Raw genomic sequence first — 18,700 nt, forward strand, 5'->3', positions numbered from 1 at the left:
CTCAGGACTGAGTAATGTAGAGAGGTTGATCAGGTTGGGATTTTTTTCTTGGAACATAGGAGAATGAGGGCTGATCTTATAGAGGTGCATAAAATCATGAGGGGCAGAGATGGGGTGAATGCACACAGTCTTTTTCCCAGAATTGGGGAATCAAGAACTAGATAGCATAGGCTTAAGGTGAGAGGGGAAAAGATTTAATAGGAATGAGGGGCAACTTTTTCACCCAGAGAGTGGTCAGTGTATGGATGAGATGCCAGAGGAGGTGGTTGAGGCAGGTACATTAACACCATTTTAAAGAGTACTTGGACAGGTACATGGATATGAAAGGTTTAGAGGGACATGGGTCAAATGCAGGCATATGGGACTAGCTTAGATGGGAATCTTGGTCGGCATGGACCAGTTGGGTTGAAGGGCCTGTTTCCATGCTGTATGACTCTCACAGAATACGGGTGCTCCGCAAAATTATCATTCAATCTGTATTTGGTTTCTCAATGTTAGGGAAACCATTCTGTGAACACCAAGTGCAGTATATTAGATTGGAAAAAGTGCAAGTGAATTCTGCATAGCCTGGAAAGACTGTTTGAATTCTTGGATGGTGGAAAGGAAAAAGATGAAAGGACAGGTGTTGCGATCTCCTGCAGTGGCATGGGAAAGTGCCGTAAGGTGCAAAATGATTGATGGAATGGAAGGTTGGATCAGGCAGTTGTGAAAGAGATGGTTCCTTCAAAATGCTGAAAAAGGAGAGGAACATTGCCTGATAGTGTAATCTTGTTGGATTTGGAGGAAATTGCAAAGGAAGATCCATTGAATGTGGAGGCTGGTGAGTCTCCTTGCTCTGCCCAGTAGGAGAGGGGTGAGAGCAGAGGTACGTGCCTACAATGGTGGAGGGGACAGGAAGAAAGAAGACATTTCAGAGATACCTTTATAGAATGTCTCATCATTGGAGTAAATGTAAGATGAGATATCTTTATTAGTCACATGTACATCGAAACACACAGTGAAATGCACCTTTTGCGTGTAGTGTTCTGGGGGCAGCCCGCAAGTGTCGCCACGCTTCCGGCGCCAACATAGCATGCCCACAACTTCCTAACCTATACATCTTTGGAATGTGGGAGGAAACCGGAGCACTCGGAGGAAACTCACACAGACACGGGGAGAATGTACAAACTCCTTACAGACAGCGGCGGGAATTGAACCCGGGTCGCTGCCGCTGTAAAGCGTTATGCTAACCGCTACACTACCGTAACTGACGGTGATGCAGAAACTGGGAGAATGGAGCAGAATCTTTATAGAAGGCAGGGTGGGAGGATGTAGAATTAGGATTGCTGTAGAAGACTCTGTACTTTAAAAGACACAAAATGGGAAGGGAAGAGTCAGAGATGAACCACATGAAGATGAGAGCAGGGTGGGAACTGGCAGCAAAAGTGATAACATTTTCAAGTTCTGCTTTAGTGCAGGAAGCAGCACCATTGCCGTTGTCATTGTAGAGAGAGGGGGTCTGAATAGGACTGAAACAAAGACAAGCATAGCTTAGACCCATATGAGTTCACATAGTTAAATCTTTAATCTGGAGAAAGTGAATGGAGTTGAAGGAGAAGTTTGCTCAATGTGATGACTGGCCAGTTTGTATCTCTGGGTGGAAATGAAAGATCTTGTAGTACCATTGAAAGAACAGCAAGGGAACTAATTCCAGTCCATAGTTATTAGCATTGCTGTGAAAGAAATTTTGATTATTGTTGCATTTTGTGGGAAATAACAATTTCATTATGTCAGTGACTGCACTTTTCTATGTGCTTATTTTGCTGTTTCTTTTATAAAGAAAAATGCTTTCCGGTGCCCTGAGATAATGAAAGAGGCTTTGGAGCAATCTGGTTAGGAGCCTTGTCTTCAAGGAAGGCAACTAGAGAAATGTCAGAACGCAATGAGATTGAATGTTGGGGGAATAAATAACTGCATATTTGCAGTTGTCATTGACTCGATGTATTGAGTTTGGGGAAGTTCTTAAAGTCTTCACAAGGTACAGAGTGCTTGGCCACAGGCAAGTAATTGCTGATCAAAGCAATTTGGCTTGTATTTGTAATGTCTCACTGATGAGTAATCTGGATGAACTTTTTTTAAGGAAGTTGCTAACTTGACAGCTAGAGGACTTTCAATGTCAACATTTCAAAGGCCTTTTGTGAAGTTATTCAGAACCGTTTAATTATCAAAAATGAGAATGCATGAAATGAAAACAAAATGCTAAGAGTACTCAACAGGTCAGGCAGCAAATGTGGGGAGAGAAATAGAGTTAACATTTGAATTCAATGACCCTTCATCAGAACTGGGAGTGTGAGAAGATGAGCATGTTTCAAGTTGCATAAATAGAGTTTGGGGATATGGAGAGACCAGAGCGAACTTCCATGATAGTGTGGAGTTTAAAATTGCCTAGGTAATACTGTAGCTTTAGTTGCTGTCTAAGAGAGGAAACAAAGCTAATCTGTTTAGTGGAGCATAATTCGAGAAGATGCATGAGGGCTGTTGGAGAGGAACATGTAGCATGCAGGATGTAGCAGCTACTGGAACTCTGAAATAAAAGGGAATGCCAGACATGCCCAGTGGATCAAAGAGCAGCTGTGGAAAGGAGAAAGATTTGAGTCAATGTTATAGGCAGATGGTTTTGCTCTTCTTGTTTTCAGCAACTACATGTTCCGGATCTCTCAGTTCTGGTGTTTTTGTAACTTCCCTCATTCATCAGTATTTGCACTCATCCATCAAGTCAGGTGCTCTGGTTTCCCCTTGCATCCCAAAGACTTGCGGGTTGGTAGTTTAATTTGAAGCTGTAAATCGCTCCTAGTGCGTAGATGAGTGGTAGAATCTGGGGGGAGAATTTAATAGAAAATAATGGGATTAATGGAGGATTAACTTAAATGGGTGGTTGATGATTTGCATGGACTCAGTGGCCTGAAGGCTCTGTGTCCATGCTGTATTCTGTCTCCACAACTAATAGTAATCCTTAAAATTTTGCTGATAGCCGACAGTAATGCAGAATCTTGCGTGCAGACTTTATATAACTGTAATAGGTGTAGTACCCTAACATTGCACCAGTAACTAGTTATCTAAAGCTCCATGATAAATTTAGAACTGGAAAAATGAGAAAACAATCATCTCTTAAGTTGCAGAGAGGTGGAGAGAACCATGGGAATATCTGTGACGTGGCAGAGACTAAGTTGTCTTCCCTTCCCACCATCCAGGGACATCACTGTAAATGCATTTTGGCACAAATGTTTCTAAATTCTAACTTGCACATAGATTTGTTTAAATGAGGGCTTTTATGGAATGGTAATAATCAGAGCAAGAGAATGGAATTTGACATCTCGTAGCTATGCTGGTGCTTTGTCCTGTAACTTTGATTCTCTTAACACCTTTCCACCCAATACTTTTATTTACATTTCTTCAGATATTTGCTTTATTCAGAGTTCTGCTTTTTTTATATATATATAAAAGACTGTGTAATACTCCTGTTTGACTCTGACAGTTAATTCACTGTTTTCATAACAAATTTTGTTATTCCTATTCATATTAACACAGCATCAACACACAAAATACTGGAGGAACTCAACGGGTCAGGCAGCATCTATGGAGGGAAATGGACAGTCAACGTTTCAGGTTGAGACCTTTCTCGACCTGAAACATCGACTGTCCATTTCTCTGCATAGATGCTATCTGACCTGCTGAGTTCCTCCAGCATTTTGTGTGCTGCTCCAGATTTCCAGCAGCTGCAGTCTCTCTTGTCTCCAGTTAGCATAGTGTCAGTTATCATTCATTCACAACCTTAAAGGAAATAGTTCATGGGTTTTTAATTAACTTGTGTGCTATGGCAGAGAGCTCCCATCTGTGGCCCTTCCCCATAGAGCTCTTGTACTGGCTGCACTCAGCTTCAATGTGCTCATTGGCATATGATCCTGGAAGTTTGTGCATTTTGGTTTGCAGCATGTGATCACGGGCAATACTTTGCCCTGGAATACATGAATTCCCAGTGTACCAGAGGGGGTCTTTCACTGCATTGACGGTTTCCTAGCAGCAGTTCATAGTTGTTTCTGTGTCCCCCTGGGAGCAGCTCATACAAAACTGTTCCTGTGTTATGAAGCTGTTGGGGTGAACTTTGATGAATACCCTAACATCTCTTCTTGGACATTATTGACAAAGGTATATTCTCTAAGAAGACAGACAATGGTCTCATTTCCAATGTAGCCATCATAAGGGCTCAGTGTGGTGTGGACAATTTGTGAATCATGCATGAAATATCCGATGTAGAGGGTATTTCCACCATCAACCATGCAGGGTCCTGGTTCTTATTTGAAACCTTTGGTGATGAGGGATTCGGCCAAGTGACGTTTGCATTCTGCTCGGTGGACTACCCACTGGATCCACTGCTCCTTTTCCTGAAGGTTTCTGATGACACTTCATGCAGAGCACTGACTAATTAATTTGTAATCCGAGGTGTTCTTTTGGATAAAGTAGCTTATGAGGGACAAGTGGGTGCAGAACAGCTGAACTAAAAGATACAAAATGGCTAGACCGGAGACAGATAAAATCTCAAGCAGTGGTTGTTGTGGCTTGGTGGTGGGCAGGGTGGAGAGTGAAGGCACACGGAAATGTCCCGTTTCCACCTAGCAGAAGGTGCATGCAGCTCCGAAGCAGCTGGTAAATCCATCCCCACCCACCCCACCAGCCTCCCAAATGCTCGTTAATATATACAAGGTATCCTCAAGTCGGGTGTTTGTAACCTGGAGAGACCTGTACTTTATTTCTGTATTACATTGAGGCAATGGGACTGCAATTGCCTTGACAAAATGCTATAACTAAATTCTGGTGTGTGGTTAATTCTCACGATGTGGACAGTCTTCTGAAATTGTATTTTTAAATCCATTGTACTGTAACTTTATTTTGGCAGATACCACCACGTCAGGCATCCACAGTAGCTTCTTTTGCATCCTCTGTGTTCAATGTAACACATGCAATCATGGGAAGTGGCATCCTTGGTTTGGCTTTTGCAATGGCTAACACGGGTATTATTGGTTTCAGGTAAGAACGCACAAAGTATCAGGATGTGATTTCATTTGCTGGTTGATCTGAACTTTTTTTTCTGAGCATGGGAATCTTTGGATTTTTTTGAAAATTGAGACCATAAGACACAGGAGCAGAATTATGCCATTCGGCCCATTGAGTCTGCTCCACCATTCACCATGGCTGATTTATTTTTCCCTCTCAACCCCATTCTCCTGCCTTCTCCCCATAACCTTGCTTACCAACCCCCTTACTAATCAAGAACCTATCAACCTCCACTTTAAATATACCCAATGACTTGGCCTCAACTGCCGTCTGTGGCAATGAATTCCACAGATTCACCACCCTCTGGCTAAAGAAATTCCTCCTCCTCTCTGTTCTAGAGGGATGTCTTTCTATTCTGAGGCTGTGCCCTCTGGTCCTAGACTCTCCCACTACTGGAAACATCCTCTCCACATCCACTCTATCCAGGCCTTTCAATATTTGGTAAATTTCAATGAGGTCCCCCCTCATCCTTCTAAACTGCGGCGAGTATAGGCCCAGAGCCATCAAATGCTCCTTGTACATTAACCCTTTCATTCCTGGGATCATTCTTGTTAAACCTCCTCTGGACCCTCTCCAATGCCAGCACATCCTTCCTTAGATATGGGGCCTAAAACTGCTCTCAATACTCCAAATGTGGTCTGGCCAGTGCCTTGTAAAGCCTCAGCATTACATCCTTGCTTTTATGTTTTAGTCCTCTCGAAATGAATGTTAACATTGCATTGCCTTCCTTACTATATGAATGAAAAGGCTGGAAGAGTTGTAATAAAATTATTTATAAGCTGCTGGAGTACAACATAAAAAATGTAATAACTGACAATTATCGTATAGCCAAAGTGCCAGTAAAGCTGATACAGCCCCTAAAAGCTAACCACTCAAAAATGCCTTGAACTTTGAAATAGTTACCTAGGACTTATAATTTAAACTGGGGTATTTCTTCATTTGGATTTACACCAGTACCCTGTTTAGCACTACCCACAGAGCACTGATTTGTGAAAGTGTACTTGGTTCTGGGGTCCAAGTACTTGCAAGTGTGTACCCCCTGTTGTTATGAGAGAGGTTCTTTCGGGTCTCAGAAGTAGAGGTATCTGGACACACAGTCTTGTATTTTAAAAAGGAGAATTTATTTACAAAGATAGACGCGGGAACAGAATGAAAGGAACGGATGCACACTTGCACTCGGGTAATTGTGAAACGTGAGGGGAGTCGCAATGGAGGTGAAGTGCGCGCGCGTGCACACACACACACACACACACAACACACACAAAACACGAACTGGTACAAATGATCAGGGAATAAACAATACATTGCCTGAACCCCTTGAATCTGGACAAGCAATGGCTCTACACTACTGGGAATCTACTTAAGGCACTCCTAGAGCCCTGTGGAAGTGCACCGTCTTACCAGTGGTCCCTCGGTGTGGTCTCAACCCCGGCAGCAATCAGCAAGAGAGCGAGTTACCCACGTGTACCATCTTGTATAGGGCTGGAGAGCTGGGTGGAGCCCGCTCAGGTAATTCAAACAAGCCAATGATTCAGGGTCAAGAACAAAGGTGTGTTACAAAGCCAATCCTTAGGTGTGCACTTGATGGGTGGGGCGGAGCCAAACCTTTGATTGACAGTGGTGTCACTTCCGACCCGCTGAGCAATGCTATCATCCGACCATGGGGGTCAATGTTGTCACTGTCATCTGACAGCCATAGCCTTTCATACTGCACCTGTACTTTAAAACAGACGTGTTTGAATTGTGCCCTCCTGTGCTGGGAACCTGACATGAACCCCTGTCCTCTGCTGGCACTCCTGCACCAATGAAATGGTGATCTTGTTGCCACATGGCGTAGAGTGAATCACTGAGATAATGTGCAGAAGCTGCCTGTGAGGGCTGGTGTTGGGTGGGCTGGGTTGAGCAGCATGACTGCTGAACATGAAAATGTGGGGCTTGGGGCTCGGACTAGCATCATGAGTCCCCCATTGCTGAGGACTGGCAGTAGTTGCTTCATGTGTTGGCAGACTACCTGAATCCTGTGGTTTCTCTCATCACCTCCTCTTGGATGTGATGGAAGCCCTTGTCGTCAGCTCTTTGACTGTACAGCTTTCTCCAGCAAGATGAATCCTCTGTGGTAACAAGATCAATGGTCATTAACCACTGCTGTGTTTGTTATCAAAAAGAAACCTCTGGATTGCCTTGCTTTATGGCTCATTCCATACTGAGCGTTGTGGTGATGAGATCATTTTAACAGTTTTGTTGCTGTGTGTGTACCAGCAAAGGACTGAGCACTCAGCCAGGTTCTCAGCATGCAGCTGTGGGGAGGGCAGGAGCTTGCGCCAGGACCTAGCACAGCTGTCCATAGAGATGTGCAGCAGGAAAATAAGCCCTTGGCCCACTGACTCTGCTCAAAAATCAAGCATCCTATTTGCACTAATAAAATGAATTTTGTTCTCTCCACATTTCCATCAGCTCTCTCCCCAGATTCCACCCTTCGTAAGATAAGATATCTTTATTGGTCACATGTACGGTTGAAACACACAGTGAAATGCATCTTTTGCATAGAGTATTCTGGGACAGCCGCAAGTATCGCCCGCACTTCCGGCACCAACATAGCATGCCCACAGCTTCCTAACCCATCTGTCTTTGGAATGTGGGAGGAAACCGGAGCACCCGGAGGAAACCCACGCAGACATGGGGAGAACATACAAACTCCTGACAGACAATGGCCGGATTTGAACCCAGGTCACTGGCGCTGTAAAGCATTATGCTAACTGCTACACTACTGTGCCTACACACTAAAGGCAATTTACAGATTAGCCTACCAACTTGCATATTTCTGGATGTGTGAGGAAATGGAGCACCCAGAGGAAATTCACACTATCACGAGGAAAACACTGGATGGAACTGGAGATCAGGATTGAATCCAAGTCACTGGAACCATGAGGCACTATGCCGTCCCATAGATACTGCAGTAATGACCCTGTTTATCACAGATACCGCCAGTGCTCCGATTCCTGGGAAAACATCCTGAGCACTGAGGTACCAGTGTATGTATTTTTCTTTTTCCCCAATGAATACATGGCAGAGCAAATGAGAAACATGAATGTTAATAACATGCAATCAAGAGAGGCATTTTGAGGCTTGAATCCCTGGAATTTTTGTCTCTGAGATTAAAACTAGCATGAAAATTGAAACGGCTATATAACAGCAAGCAAGGTTGAATTCAAGACATTGTAGGCAGGATAATGTATATTTTATATTTTATTCTGCTGTCAAACGTGACCTGGGATTGTAAATGGGTGTCAATTTGAACACTGCAAGTTCCAAGAAACTGCAGCACTGTTATTTGAGGACTAAATATTAAGAAGAACATTGCTGCTCTTTGAAAGGGATAGTGAGATCTTTGCACAGCTGAACAGGCTGATTGGACCTCTGTTTAAAATCTGATTTAAAAATTATCTTCAACTGTGCAACACCTTACCATTGCATTTGGATGTCAGCTACAACTATGCTCTTAAACCTTTAGGAATGGAATTTACAATTGAACTAACAGGGTTGAGAATGTTACCAAGTGAACTATAAAGCTTGATTGCAGTTGTATGTATGTAGACAAAATCCAGCCCAATTATTGGAATGCTGAATGTTTAATGGTCTACTCAAATTTTTTGCTTTGGATTATAAATCAAGAATGGTTATTTGGCCTAGATCCTTTCAGTGCTACACTTGTATAACTACAGAAAATTTGGTAGCCAGATGTATAGCAAAACTTGGGGGTTAATTGGTATGTCAACTACGACAGTTATGTTTATTACAGGTAAAGTGTTTTTTGTCTGTGACTGTGTATTTAATATTTTGTTCTTGCAGTGTTCTCTTGCTGATAGTTGCTTTCTTGGCTGCATACTCAGTTCACCTACTGCTGGAGTTGTGTCAACAGACTGGTGAGTGGAAGACCAAACTCTTCTACCCTCCCTGTAGATCGTAAACACTCAAGTTGTCTCAGTAGGATCAAAATGTTGCTGAAAGTGTTTAATGCTTTCAGTTCGAAATATCTAATATCATAGTTCATTTTATTAATAGTACTCAATATTCCACTTAATTGGATATTTATGGAGAGTTCCAGTTGCTGTAATAAAAACTTAAAGAGTTGAATTATATTCATGAAATTTTGAGACTACGTTGTAAACAGTAAGCCCACTTTTCTAATTATATCTGCTTCGTACATTTATAGCACTAACATCCTATGAAGACCTTGGGTTTTGTGCCTTTAAGACAACTGGAAAGGTAATAAATGATGTACTTTGTTGTGCTTCATTGAGGTTTATTACACTCACTGACAAGCTCTAGCTATCTTTCCCTGGTAATAAGCCATGCATATCCGAAGGGCACTGTAAATAATCCCATTCTTTGAAAGCAAGCTATTTTTCTCTGCCCATTTCTATTACCTTGACCAACCTGTCAACATTTCCACATAATCTCATTGCTGTACAAAACTGAAAGCTAAGAACTGTTTTAACTAAATAAAATATTTGCTTGCTAAGTGTTGCTTTATTTGTTTTGGGGAAAGGGGTTATAACTGCATTGCCAGAATAATCAGCAATGTTGGGTACCTTCACACTGCAGATAGAATATTAAATTCCTGCATGATGTTATGATCACTAAACACAACGTTCCTGCCTCTGATTCAAAAGTTGTGGTCTAAAGCTCAATTACAGAACTTGAGCTCATAATCTAGGCTGATATTTCATTGTAGGACTTAAGGATTTCTTTGTTATTGGAAAAAATCTTCTTTTAGATGAGTATTAAACTGAGATGCCCTTGGGGAATTCCAAAGCATTCTGAGCAACATTCTTGCCTCCAACAATGTTAAAAGCAGATAATCTAGTCATACACCTCAATTGCTTTTGAGCTTTTACTGTGCACAAAAAAGTTGATGACACAAAATAACTGTAATTCTTCTCAAAGCATGCCTAATTGGTTGTATTTGCTTTTCAGGTCATCAGTTATTTATAAACTGAGGTTTGTTCTGTTTTCTTCAGGTTATGGTTGCCGTTGCAATATTGATACAGAACATTGGAGGTAATCTTTATAGAAAGAAATTTCTTGACTAGAACATGTTGCATAACCGGATTTCATTCCTAAAATTCAAACAATGACAAAGCTGCAAAAGAGGTCATTCCATTTTTAAAAATGGGTTGTGCCTGTGTATGATTTTGATATCCTTACCCGGGACAAATTCACTTGGAGGGGTTGCAGCAAAGGTACACTTGATTACTGGGATGAAAGGTTATCAAGTGAGGACAATTGATTGGAATAGACCCACAGTCAATACTTAGAAGGATGAGAAATAATTTCATTAAAGGTTTAGGCCTGTAAAACCTACCATGTTGCAGTTTCTCTATAGTAAATTGTCTAGAGGTAGGATCATAGTCTCAAGACACAGATTGGCCATTTGGAATTGGGTTTCCAGAGCGTTGTGAAGATTCAATTGATGAACATGTTCAGGACAGAGAAAAAATGTTTGAACTATAAAGAAATTGAGGAATATGGCAACAGCTTGGGCTACTGGGGGTATTGATAATGAATGGGCAAACAGGCTCAAGGGCTTCAATGACCTAATCCTGCACTTATCCCTCAGGATAAAATATGCCAGTTATAAACAATTTAACAAAAATATGTGCGAGTGGCTTGGAAAATAAGATGTGTAAACATTTGAGTTGGGGGTGGGGTGGCTGGTAGTTATTACACTATTCTGTACTTTGTTCTACCTTTTTATACTACTAGTATTCTCCAAAAAATGAATATCTCTCCATTGAGGAACTAAAATGAGGTTGTAAAGAAGAATTGGATTCTTAAAAAAAAATTCCAAGCAATGGCAAAATTTCACTGTCATCTCATTGGGGGTCTACCAGAAAAGCAGAGAAGTGGGCTGAGACCTAGAGCACTGAGATACTGCACCAGACTCAAGGTTCTAATTTTGTGAAGGCAGGGATTCCTCCTGGTATCCTGAGTTTATAAAGATATTGACAGAGGTATTCTTAATAAGGTTATGGGTATGGCAGGGCTGGGAGAAGCTGAAGCTTCAGGCTAAGATAGTATTGGTTTATTATTGTCACTTGTACTGAGGTACAGAGGCCTCTATCAATAAAGATGGAGTCCTTGATCCCACCTTGTTTGTTGATGGTGGGTGGGGTGGGTAAAGGGAGGGGGGGTTTGGTGGGAATGAGAAACCTAGATGCATTCTTTTATCTGAACAGGGTATCAGCCAGTTATTTCCGGGGAAGCTGTCTTTTAACCTGCTGCCAAACCACTTTTGGAAGACTGTGAGCATTTGTCAATGACATTTGCTGCCATTGGTGCTGCTGTCGGGCAGATTATGAGATCTCCCTCCTGTGGAAGCAAGATGTACGCAGCACAACCTATCACTAGGGAAGTGGTGGACAGGGACCAATATCCAGTGCAAAAGCTGCATTCATGAGATATGGGTGTAATTGGCAAGGCCAGCATTTGTAGTTCACCAATACTTAGTGTTACAAAATTGGTAGTGAGCTACCTACTTGATCTGCCAAAGTCTTAATTGTTGTGGTTGGATAGGGACTTCCAGAAATTTGATTCAATGACAGCAAAGAAATGGCAAAGTATTTCCATGCTGTATTGTCCCATGCTAACACGTGCCACAGACCCTATTAGGAATCTTTGCTCTTTAAGCTTCCTGAAGTGCATTTGAAGCCCTTCAAGCAGCATATATTTAATGTCTTGCTGTCCTTTGTGCTTATTCCAAGTGGTGTTCAATGTGGAGAAACAGTAATTCATCAGCTGAGAGAGGATGCTAGGTGATAATCAGCAAGGGGTTGACTGGATGCTATGAATTTTCATGGGACTTGAGTCAATGTTGAACACTTAGACTTCAATCCTGATTGCATACCACTGCTGGGTGTGACCTACTGTTGAGGCAAATCATACTTGAAGCTGATGGAGGAGTCGAATGTTGGCTGAAAGGCAAGATTCTGCTACTCTTCAATATGTTGGGTGGTGGCTTGACAGTAGAACAGCGCTCTCAATTTCTTGTGATTATTGTCAGATGATAATGAGGGGGGCTTTGCAGTGTCAGTTTGGATAAATGTACTTTTGAAATGTTTTTTGTTGTTTTTCCATGGAATTTTCATAATGTCAGTTCATAGACCATTTTTGAATCAGACTGTGTCAGGGTGGAAAATTTCTTGCACCATAGATGTTAGAGATCACCAGACTTTTGTTTTATATATGAAGTTCCATGTTTATTTCCTGTGTGGTATTGTTGATACCAGCTTTTTTTTGGTCCAGATTAATTTAGTTAACTGAATTCGAATTCCTAGAATTCTGAATGTAGCCACTGTGTCAGGATCATACTACTTCTGTAATATAACCACTATGCTACTAGACCAATATAAAGTTATAGAGTTGTACAGCATACAAATGGGCGCTTGGCCCACCATATCCGTGCTGACCTTTCTTGCCCATTTATACTAATCCCATTTGCCTACATTAGGACTGTAGCCTTCAATGCCTTGCCTACTTAAGTTCCTGTCTAAATTTCTCTTAAATGTAGTGATTGTTTATAGATATCAACCACTCACTGTGTGGAGGAAAAAAAAATTCCCCTTTTCCCTCAAATCTATAAAATGACTTCCTCTCATCGTAAACCTATGCCCTCTTGTTTTTGATACCCCTATCATGGGATAAAGATTCTATCTACCCTATCTATGCCTCTTTTATAATTTTACACATTTCTATCAGGTCAACCCTCAGCCTCCTTTGTTCCAGGAAAACAAGCCTAGCCTATCCAATTTCTCCCCGTAACTAAAGTCCTCCAATCCAGGCAAGATCCTGGTGACGTTTCTCTTCATTCTCTCCAGCGTAAATACAACCTTCCTGTAGTGTGGTGACCAAAATTGCACACAAGTGTGGTCTAACCAGTGTTTTGTAAAGTTGCAACTTAATGCCCCAAATTTTATATTCTATGCCTAACCTATGAGGGCACACATGCCATGTGCCTTTTTCACCATTCCATCTACCTGTTTGGGCAACTATGGACTTGAATATAGTACCATACTGATGTTGTTAGCTGCCCTTGAGGAAACTTTTGGGACAGACACCTACCTCTTCCCTCATATCACCCAAAAGAACAGGAATATTATTATTGGTGTATGAATGATGGATGCCCATTCGATAAATTATACATCAAACAGACTATTCAACATTCTTTCAGCATTCTGGATGTTCTGCAAATATCACTTAAAACGAGGAGATGCTCATTATTTAAAAAAAAAGTAAACACAACATTTCTTATACATGTTGCTATTGTTTATTTAAAATGGCAACTAATCCTATGAGAAACAGTTGCTGCTTTAACTATAAGATAAAAGTTTCTAGCTTTTTAAATAAATTGCTATCTTTTTCATCTTCACCAGATAGCCCAACATGATCCACTAACAGGATTAGCAACATTGAGCTTGAAAGTAAAACTGGTGCCTTTCCCATCTAACTTTGAGCCTCTTCTCCAAAAACCAATTTCAAATGTTGCTAGAAATAAAATAAGCTATTTCATTTGTCCTACCGATTTGAACAGGCCTAACCAGAAGCTGCTGTTAGTTGTCCAATTCCTGGTAAAAGACCTGTTTTATGAAGATGATTCTGCCCAGATTGCTTTGAAAGACATGCAAACCTCTATGAAAGCAGCATATTAATTCATTTTAACACGTGAGATACCAAAGTATATGACCAATTCAGTAATAATACAATAAAATTCCTTTAATTAGATTTTGAATTTTCCTTTAATTTAGAAAATGCCCATGGTAAATTTGGATTAGATTTATCGTAGAATCAGCATTGAACACTCCCATTTCACTACAGTGTGACCAGTAATGTTTTTCTCCTTCGTGGCAATGTAAATTACCCCTAATCATAGAAGAGCATCACTATTAATATACTGCATTGATACTGCAGATTTACAGCACGCTAAGGACTTGTGCCAAGTGTATCACAGAGCTATGCAAATTATTTTGTCCTGGCTGTTGGTTGGGAGGGGTGGGGGGGGGAGGAGGTGGCGGTGGAGGTGGCATGTTGGGGCTAAACTGAAACCTTAAATAGTGAATATATCATGAGCAAGTGCTTCATTAACCTTTCATCAGTCTTGAAATGTATTGTATGTAAGTACTGCGTATACCATGTGCAAGATTGAGAGGCAGAGATAGGGTAGATAGCCAGATTCTGTTTCCCATGGCAGGGGTGTCTGAAACTAGAAGACAGTTTAAGGTGAGAGGGAGGAGGTTTAACAGTGATCTGAAGGAAATGAATACAAGGCTCCAGTTGTGGTGGGTGTTTTGTATAAGTTTCATGAATACTTCCTTGCTCTTGTTCACTATGCCACTATGTATAAAGGCAGAGCCTTGGGTGCACTTTTAACCAATTTCTCAACCTCTCCTGCCAATTTCAATAAATCATGTGCATTAAACCCCCACACACTCTGTCCTAGTACCCACTTTAGAATTGACACCTCTAGTTTATATTTTCCATTGTTCTTCCTTAAAAGGGGGCTTTTAAGAGGGGCTTGGATGGGCACATGAATGAGAGGAAAATGGAGGGATATGGGCATTCTGTAGGTAGGAGGGAATAGCTATGTCGGCACAACATTATGGGCAGAAGGGCCTGTTGTGCTGTACTGTTCTATGTCCTACCAAAATATGACACACCACATTTCTTAAGCAGCAGATGAAAATTAATGCTATCTGCCTATGCTGCCAATTTGTTTAATATCTCCTTAAAGTCCAGTACTATCTACCTTGTGATTCACATGTCTCCAAGCTTTGTCACCTGCAGGTTGAGAAATTGTGACCAATACAGCCAAGTCAAACTTTTTGATGTGCCTTTCCAAAAAAGGTGCTCCTAGTATAGACCCCCAGAGAATTCCCCTGTGAATTTCCCATAAATCTTTTACCGTTATCTGTGTCCTATTACTTAGCAAATTTTCTGTCCATTCTGCCTCAGTCCAGTTTATGCCATCTTTTCAATCTTGGTAACAAGCTATTATGTGTTCCCTTCTCAAATGCCATTTGGAAATCCATATGTTTAAACAGTTGTATATCAGACAGTTGATGTTTAATCTTAAAGTTAGGGAAAAAAGAAGATATTTTTGTTCTAAATAAACAAGCTAGACTAAAAGCTGCCTCAACAGTCTTGTTCTGCTACTCTCATCCTCCTATCAGTGCGCAGCGACTCTGTCCAACTTTCCACCCTGCTTAAGATGTATCCTGCTCCCCATTCAACCTTTCTTGATAACTTTATCAATTAAATTCAAACTATAATCCTTTCTCCAACACCTACCTCCCAATGTTCAATTTGTTACTTATCCTTCCCCTATTGCATTAGTTGCTGGTACATCCACTGAACTGAAAGCTGTTCTCCCTTTCTCTTTCTGTGTTGAGTTGGCATCCCTCTTCTGTTTTGTTCCCCAAAGTTTTTCTGTTTTCCTTGTGCTGGTACCCTTTATCCCCCTCTTGTCTTATTGCTGGCAAGACACATTGTTTTGCATCTGAGTATTTAGCTTCTGGCTTTGTCCTGTAGTTGCTGTACAGCCGTGTACAGTCAGTCCACCTTCTCAGTCATTCTCAGTTGTACTATCCCCATGTTCTTTGATTTCCTTAGTGTCCTGAAATTCTCAGTTTTGTCAATGTCTGAGTAAAGAAATATTTCCTCATCTTTGGCCTAATTGGCCTACCCTTATTCTGAGACTCTGACCCTGGTTCTATTCACCAACCAGGGGAAACATTCTCCCTGCATCCATTTTGTCAAGCTCTGGCAGAACTTTATAAGTGTCAATGAGATCAGCCTTCATTCCTCTAAACTGCAATGGGTATAGGCTTAATCTGCCCAACCTTCATATGTCAATCCCTTCATCTCTGGAATCGGCCTAGTAAATCTTTGAATGTCTCCAACACAGATGTGTCCTTCCTTAAATATGGAGGCCAGTACTGTATTCAGTGTGGACTCACTAGTGGCTTTAAAGTTGCATCAAAACTTCATAGCCCTTGCATTAATTGCCATTGTTCCACTAGCCTTCCTAAACAGTTGCTCTGCCTGCAGGACAATTCTTTGTGTTTCACGCATTAGGAACCCCAGATCTCATTGTACCACAACATTTTGTAGTCTCCCTCAATTTAATAATTTGTTTATTATTGTGAAGTGGATAAACTCACATTTTTCCATTGTATATTCCATTAACCAATTTTTGCCCACTAACTTAATCTATCTCTATCCCTTTGCAAGTTTTTTGTAAGCTCCTTACAATTTACTAACCTGCCTGTCTTTGTATCATCAGCAAATTTGACTACAGTACACTTAATCCCTTCCTCCAAGTCATGAATATAGATTTTACATAGTTGAGGCCCCAGCACTGATGCCTGTGGCACCTCACTGATCTGTCAATCTGAAAGTGATCCATTTATTCCAGTTCTTTGTCTTCTATTAGCCACTTGACTATCTATGCTGAGATATTACCCTCAACCCTCTACACTATTGTGCAATAACCATTTATGTGGCACTTGATTGAAAACCTGCTGGTTCCCCTTTAGCCACCACATTTGTTACATCCTCAAAGAACTCGAGCAAATGTAATTTTGCTTTCATACAACCACATTCACTCTGCTTGATTGTCTTTTATGATTTTCCAAATTTTTTCTTGATAATGGGTTCTAGCACTTTCCTTCACTAATTGGCATCAGGGTCCAAACTTTATAAAATGTCTGGTGATATATCACCTTTCAAAGCTTGAGCATTTAGTGGTTTTGTACTGTCTTCTCGAATAAAGGGAGAATTCCAGTAGTCCTTGTAAATCACATGGAAAATAAACTTTCAAAGTAGACTGAAAATTCGCAGAATGATGTTGAAATTTTTAATTTAAATTAATGGACTTGATTTTCATAAATAGTTCTATTCAAAGTTTTAATGCAAATATTATTAAATGTATTACCTTTATGTATTACAGCCGTATTAGCTCTCAGAATCCATGCAAATTGTATGATCCCTCATGCAGGGTCAATGAAAGTTTGAGTGTATACTTTTACTAGCATCAACATACCTTAAAGGGGAGTATAAAATCTTCCTCATTAAGTTTGTAATTCATGTCTGCAGAAATGATTGGCACTATACCAATTAAAATTACCTATTTGTTAACTTTTATAAAAGTATGACCCAGTTTTGTCTTTTGTTTTAGATCCTCTGTCCAATGCTATAACAACCAAATAGCCCGTTACAGGCAATAATACATAAAATCTGAAGCCCAGTTTTCTCTGTTTTTCTATCAGAAGCATTGACGTGTTCTTTATCAAGAATTGAATGTGAATTAAATATGGAGTCACAAATTTTCATTATTTTGAAGACTTCAAGTGCTTATTTATGTTTTTGTAAGTTTTTAAACTTTATAATTGGCTGACCCTTCAGCCTGATTAAACAACCCTGTCAATTCATAACTTCACTATGTGTAACTCATTGCAACTCCAAAGCATTTTTCCACCAAGTTGTAGTTAATGTAAATGTAATAACTTTTTGTCAGTTTCCATGGCTGCCTCGAATCAGATGTGTTGACAGACCTAAGAGTGAGAGCTTATTGTATATGCTGCTGCACCAGGTGCTGTGAGTAGGATAAAGGAATTGGGTCTCCTGGTATTTAGGACTCTGGATGTGGTTCAGATTCATTAGTTTCAGGTATTGTGTTGTTCCCAAATCAAATTGACTCCAGTTTAATTCTTATCTATCTGAGAAAATTCACTCTGGCAGAAACTAGTAAAATTCATGGGTACGTTAAAAACAAAAAAGCACTGTTTTGTGTTCATTTGGTAGCTTGCTAATTTTAAAACTATGCATGAAAGTGGGATGGCTCAAATCCAGCTGCAGTTTAGTATTGGTATCTGATTGTAGGTTAATCTAACGCAAGTTGAAACCATTAGATTTAGCAACATTTAATTTTTAATTTCGTTTTGTGTAGCTTTTTTTTTAACTGATGTTGGAGGCCTGCCTTTATTGGAAGAAGACAAGTCGCAAGTTAAAGCGACAATAGAAAATTCCTGGTAGAGCTACAGAATATGTTGTTTGAAAATTTAGAACTTTATACACTGTGTGTGTGTGTGTGTGTGTCCATTTTTAACAATGCTTAAATTTCTGAACTTGGTCACTACAAAGTTACCTCCCAAAAATGTTGCATGTCAAAACAGAATAAATATCATTTTACTGAAAATTATTTTGAAATAATAAGATACCCTAAACATTCCATCCTTGTATAGGAATGTTAATTATTTAACTCTACACACTTCTGTCATGAAGTATCCTTTTCTATTTTCCAATCAGTGTAAGTGCAACTTATGAGGAATTTAAACTTGACAGTAAATGAGCTGTCCAGTTTGGCCCAGTATTTGATATGTACCATAGACCACCAGCTGATTTTTGGGTCAAACACAATTTTCCAAATCAAATATTGAACACTTTGTATTAAAGCAAAGCAGTTTATAGATTGACATATTTTATTGGTCTTTCATTTGAGACTTTATTAGTGCAAATGCAACAAGAAACAGTTACTTTACCATACAGTGTTCAG

At 40.3% G+C, this 18,700-nt stretch overlaps 1 protein-coding gene across 1 annotated transcript in view; it reads left to right on the forward strand.

Moving 5' to 3' along the window:
• Positions 1-18,700, forward strand: part of slc38a6 (solute carrier family 38 member 6) — a 46,747-nt gene that overhangs the window by 2,396 nt on the left and 25,651 nt on the right. Inside the window, exons 2-5 of the mRNA XM_052015497.1 lie at positions 4,934-5,064; positions 8,941-9,014; positions 9,305-9,357; positions 10,113-10,152. Of these exons, the coding sequence (XP_051871457.1) occupies positions 4,934-5,064; positions 8,941-9,014; positions 9,305-9,357; positions 10,113-10,152 (298 nt within the window). The remainder of the gene's footprint in view (positions 1-4,933; positions 5,065-8,940; positions 9,015-9,304; positions 9,358-10,112; positions 10,153-18,700) is intronic.

The sequence above is a fragment of the Pristis pectinata genome, chromosome 1 (assembly GCF_009764475.1).
Source record: "Pristis pectinata isolate sPriPec2 chromosome 1, sPriPec2.1.pri, whole genome shotgun sequence".
NCBI classification, from domain to species: Eukaryota; Metazoa; Chordata; class Chondrichthyes; order Rhinopristiformes; family Pristidae; genus Pristis; species Pristis pectinata.